The 5889-nt window shown below is 50.4% G+C and overlaps 1 protein-coding gene across 1 annotated transcript in view; it reads right to left on the bottom strand.

The window, feature by feature from the left end:
• Window positions 1–89: 89 nt before the first annotated feature.
• Mzf1 (myeloid zinc finger 1) overlaps window positions 90–5889 on the bottom strand; it is a 15397-nt gene continuing 9597 nt past the window's right edge. Inside the window, exon 7 of the mRNA XM_010617015.2 lies at window positions 90–366. Coding sequence (XP_010615317.2) covers window positions 90–366 — 277 coding nt within the window. The remainder of the gene's footprint in view (window positions 367–5889) is intronic.

A 5889-nucleotide genomic window follows, 5' to 3' on the forward strand; every position in this document is an offset into this window, starting at 1 on the left:
TCCCTCGGCAGTACTCGGACAGACTCGGCAGTTGTCGGGCCGACTGGCCCCACCCCACCACCCGGCCTGTCCTTCCTCCCCTTTCCGGCTCAGGTTTTGCGAGGCCCGGCTGCAGCTTCGGGCGCGGGGCTTGCTAAGTCTTGAGGCTGCACTGCTCCCTCCGAGAGGGGGCTGCGGCTCAGGTTGGAAAAAGGGTAGGCGGCAGCCGCAGTGGCGGCAGCGTACTGGAGGAGGATGGGGTTCTGCGGCTCGGCGCGGAGGTCGGCAACGGTCTCGGGCGACCAGCCGCTTCGGATATTTCCGTCGCCTACCCGCTTCGGCTCTTCTTGCCGGGCCTGTGTTGTGCGCTTGCGCAGCCCCTCGCAGCTAAGAGACCGGTTTGGGGTTCCGGCTTCTTTTTCGTCAGGCTTCCAGTATTTCGGTTCGTCGAGATGACGTTACAGCTGTCCTGCAGCCACTTCCGGGGATCCTCTCCTGCCGGGCAGGAAGCCGTGCTTGCTGCCATCTTTGAACGGGGCAGATGATGGCCTCTAGCTCTCGGTCTGACCATTTAGTGTTGCGCAGCATCTCGGTGCTGGAAGGTCACTTAAGGTCGTTGCACCCTGGAGTGACAAAGACAGAACCCGGGCGAGGCAGGAGGCATTGACTAGAGGGTGCAGGGTCGTGTACCCTAGTTTCTCCTTGCAAACTCCAGACTCACTTTTGTGGAGGTTCCAATTGAGGTACACAAAAAACTATTGTTCGAGGGGCGAGGAAGGGGGATCACTGAGGCCAGGAGTTCGGGGAGACACAGCTAGACCTTTCTTAAAACAAGTAAACTTGTACCAGAGGTGGTGAGCACGGCGAGGTTTACAGCCCGGAGTAAACACGGGGGATGAGGCGCCCAAGGCTTGGGCCCAGACATAGCAGAAGTGCGCCAGGCCTCAGCTGCTGAGCCGTGAAGCGGATCCTCATCAATCACAGCTCCGCGAGAAAGGGAGCTCTGGGCAGCTGTTAGCGGAGTACCTATGGCCTCCTGGGTCTATGTCCTGTCTGGGCTCCACAAGTCTCCGGGTGGACTCTTCTGGATGCACAGCGCTGTCACCAAGGAAACCGGTAGTGGGGATGGGGGCACCTCTCCGACCAGCACAGAGCCCCCTTCAGCCTGATGGTTGTCCCAGCCGCACATCCTAGCATCCTTTCCTCAGCCCAGGGGAGCTGCACGTTGGAGAGCATGGGCAAGGATGGGTATGCAGATAGCACTTCCAGTGTCTGTCCCTGCCTCAGCTACCTGCTCTGTGTTGATTCTTTCCTTTTTGAGATAGGGTCTTGCTATGTAGTTCAGGCTGACCTTGAACTATGTAGCCTAGGCCGGCCTCAAATTCATGGCGATCCTCCAGCCTCTGGAGTGCTAGGATTACGGGCGTGAGCCGCCATGACTAGCCTGTGCTGAATATTTTCAAACAGGCCATTTCCATAGGACAGTTGATAACCACAGCACGGTTTCAGTGCAGACTTGAGTGGCTCCTGTTGGCTGTCCTAGCTCATGAGTCCACCTTCTAGTTCACCTACTAGGGCCTAAGAGTGGGGCATTGGTTCCTCAGTTAGTGGTGCTGGATTAGCCAGAACTGGGCCTGTGTGGTCTCTAACCTGGAGTTTCACTATCCATAAGGACGAATGGGGTCATGGAGTCCTGACCAGGGAGGAAGGGATGGCCAAATTGGAGCCAGGGACTGAGCTGTGTGAAGCTGTAGGAGCTGATGCAGTGGGCCCTTTACTCAATTTGTTCGAGAGGGCTGATTATAATTCAAGTTGGTTTTAAAAAAAAGACTATTTTTTCCATAAGAAATAACAAAAATACCTATAACATATTCTCAACTTCCCAAAACACCCCTTAACCTTTTCATAATAGAAACATTTAACGTGTATTTTACCAGAAACACAAATAATTTTCCTATTGTATCCACCAAAGAGTTATAGTGTGTCTAGTTTATGAGAAATGATTTCATACTGTACTCACTTTTCAAGTTGACATCTTTGGCTTGCAGGAAGGAAAGACGAAATGGAGGTAGTTGTTTGGAAGGACAGTCCCCTTCTATAAGAACATCAGGAATCTCACTCTCTGGTGTCCTTTCGCTCCTTGGTAGAGCCTGTAACCCACTAGGACCTACTTCTGGCTCATTAGGTCTCAGTCTTTTCAGAACTAAAAACTGGTCTAAGGTTGTCTGTTACCGTCTTTTTTTTTAGTGGAATCATAAAGAACTGAAAATTTATTGCTAGGAAAACAAACCTGTAATACAGTAGTATGAATCTTGGTTATTAAGCATCATCTGTTGAATCAAGTTAAGTTGATGTGGCTGTTTTTGTCTTTTAACACTGTTCTATGGCTATAGTAGCCGTGGCGTCATTAAGCAAGTGAATACAGTGATTGTTTTTTTCCTCTGTCTTTACAAATTTTAGTAGCTCTGCCTATTTGATCAGGATTTACTTTATTTCAAAAGGACTTTGCTGCACTGATTGTTGATACCCCGCCTTCAGAAAGCTCAGCTGCCATTCTCTGCTGTTCAACCAGAAGTTGCTGACATTCCTCTGTAGAGAATTCCTCTGAGTGTTTCTCCACCAGTTCCTCAATATCACTTTCTACCTTCGAGCCTATGGACTCTGCTATAGTGATAGTGTTATCAATCACAGGGTCAATTGAAGTTTCAGGCTCCTCTACACAGTCTTCAAAGTCCCTCTCCTGTATAATTTTAGGCCACATTTTCTTCCAGGTAGATCTCAGTGTCCTTAGACATTGGCCCAAGATTTCTCAACTCCACACAGGAAAGACCAGCATTTGATTCATAACTCAGGACTTTGGTCATAAATTAAAAGTAAAATTCCAGGGCCAGGGATTTAGCTCAGTGGTTCCACCATCTCCCTTGCAAGCGCAAGGTCCTGAGTTCAATCCTCTGTACAATAAACAAAACAACCACCCTAAAATTCCAATATAACCTAAGTTGTTTGTATGTGAAGCTGGTCATAACCCACTGTTCAGGGAAACTCGTGATTTTGGAGGCAAGGTGCAGGAGAAAGCAGGGAAGGGAGCCTGAGGGGAGGTGCTCCGCAGATGTGTGGTTGGAATATGGGTCCTGAGGAGTGAAGTAGATAGAATCAGGGGGATTGGGTTTGAATGAGAATGACTGCACGAACACAACATTGGGAGGAGCGCTGCTGGGCTTGGGAGCCAAGAGTAGGGTACCAGGCAATGGACAGGCCAGCCGGGTACTGCTCCACTGACCAGGGCTTGTGGGTTTCTCCTAAGTTCTTTTTGGGGTGGGGGGAATTGAATCCAGGTGTATTTATTGTTTTGCTACATCCTCAGTCCTTTTAAAAATTTTTTATTTATTGCAGTATTGGGGATTGAAATATCCCTGGCTTTTTTATTAAAAAAATTTTTATTTTTATTTTTAAAGATGGTCTCACGATGTAGTCCAGGCTGGCCTTGAAGTTGAGGTGATCTCCTGCCTCAGCCTGGGATTACAGGCCTGTGCCACCATGCCCAGCCATTTGAGACAGGTTCTTGCTAAATTGTGCAGATAGGTTTGAACTTCCCTTAGTCTCCCAGAATGCTTAGAGTACAGGTGTGCACCACCATGCCCAGCTTATTTTTTAAATTTCAAAAGTCTTGTTGAATTTTCCAGGCTACCCTGAAGCTTGTGGCTCTACTGCCTCAGCTTCCTGAGTATCTGGGATTACATATGTCTGCCACTATGCCGAAATCCTAGATTCCTCTTACTAGGTAACTGTGGGGCCGATTCTGTCCAGGCCATCAGCCCTGCTGATAGAATGGCAGCACTTGACTGCTGGACAGCCTATCACCACCCCTTTGATTCTGGATTCTGCATATTTTGGCCTAGCATCTTTAGTGATTGGAAGGGATGGTGGGTATAAGCCTAGGTACCAGAGACCCCTCACTGTACCACACAGGAGTGGCCTCCAGTTCAGGCTGGTTTTTATGCTTCCCCCTGAGGCTAGAGCCTGCCTTGAAGTGTGGGGAGAGATACTGAAAGTGATGTGAAAGTTCAGCTATCTCTGGAAGAAGCCTGGACACACAGGCCTCATATTGCTAATCCTGGAATTGCACAGGCCAGTCAGGCTGACACCTTCCCAACATAGGACCTTAACTGAGGTTTAGGCCTCAAGCTAGACCCTGTTGCACGAGGACTCTTTGGCTCTTTTTATTGGCACCCACCAAGAGGAGCAGGCATATTGTGTTAAGGGTCTATCCAGTGGGCGGGGAAGTTAGCTAGGACAAGAGGCAATGGGACAGTGTCCTGGGTATACCAGATCTGAGTCTGTGAGATACTGGCTCTACATCTGCATGCTTTCATGGAAGCTGCTATCATCTCACTGCCTGTGACAACTTGCTGAATGTACTGTGGACAGACTTCCCAGGATGAAGAGAAAACTGTGGGTGATGGAAATGATCACAAGGTGGAGGAACTGGTCATGGGCCTGCAGCCTGTTCTTCCCCCGACTAGCTGGGGTCTCATCTGCAGGATCCCCCATCCTTAGTACTACTGATTGTAAATACATGGGAACAGAAAATCTCCCAAGTGTCTGAATTTCCAGGTAAATCCTTCCAGCCTTTAACCCAGGAAATGGCCTCCTAGGTGTTGAGTATTAAAAACATCCTCAGGCAGGATCTAGCTTGTCAGCCACCAGTTTACTAATTCTGCTGCATCTGATGATGCTGGCTAGCTGGGGTGGGGACTGGGCTAGTTCACATACTTTCCTGGGGATTGACTCCAAGGACAGTCATGGTGGGAGTGGGTATACAGGTTCAAGGCATCAGAGTCCAGGCAAGGGGCCATCCAGAAACTTGAGAGCTGGATGTGGTCCTGGTGGACCCAAATGGATGGGACCTGGATTCCCAGCTGAAAAGTCTCACAGGGCCACTGGTGCGGAGAAAATTTGGCTCTGACTGCTGGGGGGTAAGATGAAGGTGATAGGACAGTTGCGTTGGTAGTGGAGAGATGGTATTACTGGAGCTATCAGCATTGGCTTTGGTCAAGGTGGTGGACTTGGGAAGTCAGGAATCCTGGAGACTGTTCTAATCCCTTCCAGGATCAGGGGTGGGGGTAGCCTTGGTATTGAGGGAATACAAGGGCTGGGTTGCCAGTTAAGCTCCTGTCTCTGGGGTCCAGACTTGTCTACTTGGGCCTCACTGTTCAGGGCAGGGATTCTATAAACAGGTGCCCTTTACCTGGATCTGTGAAGGGTAGGTGCTACTGGGGCTAGGAGAGGAGGAAAGCTCCACCCTCATGGCAGCAGCATAAGGCAGTCCTTTGGGGAGCAGTACATTTTTTACATACATAATTCTCAACCACCCACACAAGTGCCTCCTCATCAGGTATCTCAGCCTAGGCCTACGGGGTACCTTCCTCTGAGGGTAATCTAGGGCCAGCCGAGCAGTAACAAAGCCTACAGGACCTCCATGCTTGCTCAGACTCCAGAGCCAGCTCTTCAGTGGTGCCCTTTCCTCAGGGCCTCCTGCTAAGTTCCACCTCCAGGACAGCTTGACTGTCCTTTTCAGTTCACCACCAGTCACCTGCCGTCCAGTTAGCACCTCTGCTGAAATACCTGTTGTGGCTGTCATTGTGCTAGAACCTGGTTGGCGACCAGGCACTGAGTGGTGAATGCTCACAGAGAACATCTCCTCCTCTGGGGGCTGAGGGTTGCACAAGCTCCTGGGACACTGGGCTGCCCCGCAGAGGAGCAAGGCTCAGAGAAAGCTTGCCGCACCGGAGGCGTCCGCCCGCCTTTGCCGCTCACTGTTTACTGAGCACCTGTGTGGCTCGGCCTGCAGCGAGGCTACTCCACGCTGTGCACGCGCTGGTGCTGGAGGAGCTTCGTGCTCTGCTGGAA

Source organism: Fukomys damarensis, unplaced genomic scaffold (assembly GCF_012274545.1).
Source record: "Fukomys damarensis isolate Sample0158 unplaced genomic scaffold, DMR_v1.0_HiC HiC_scaffold_19, whole genome shotgun sequence".
Classification (NCBI taxonomy): Eukaryota; Metazoa; Chordata; class Mammalia; order Rodentia; family Bathyergidae; genus Fukomys; species Fukomys damarensis.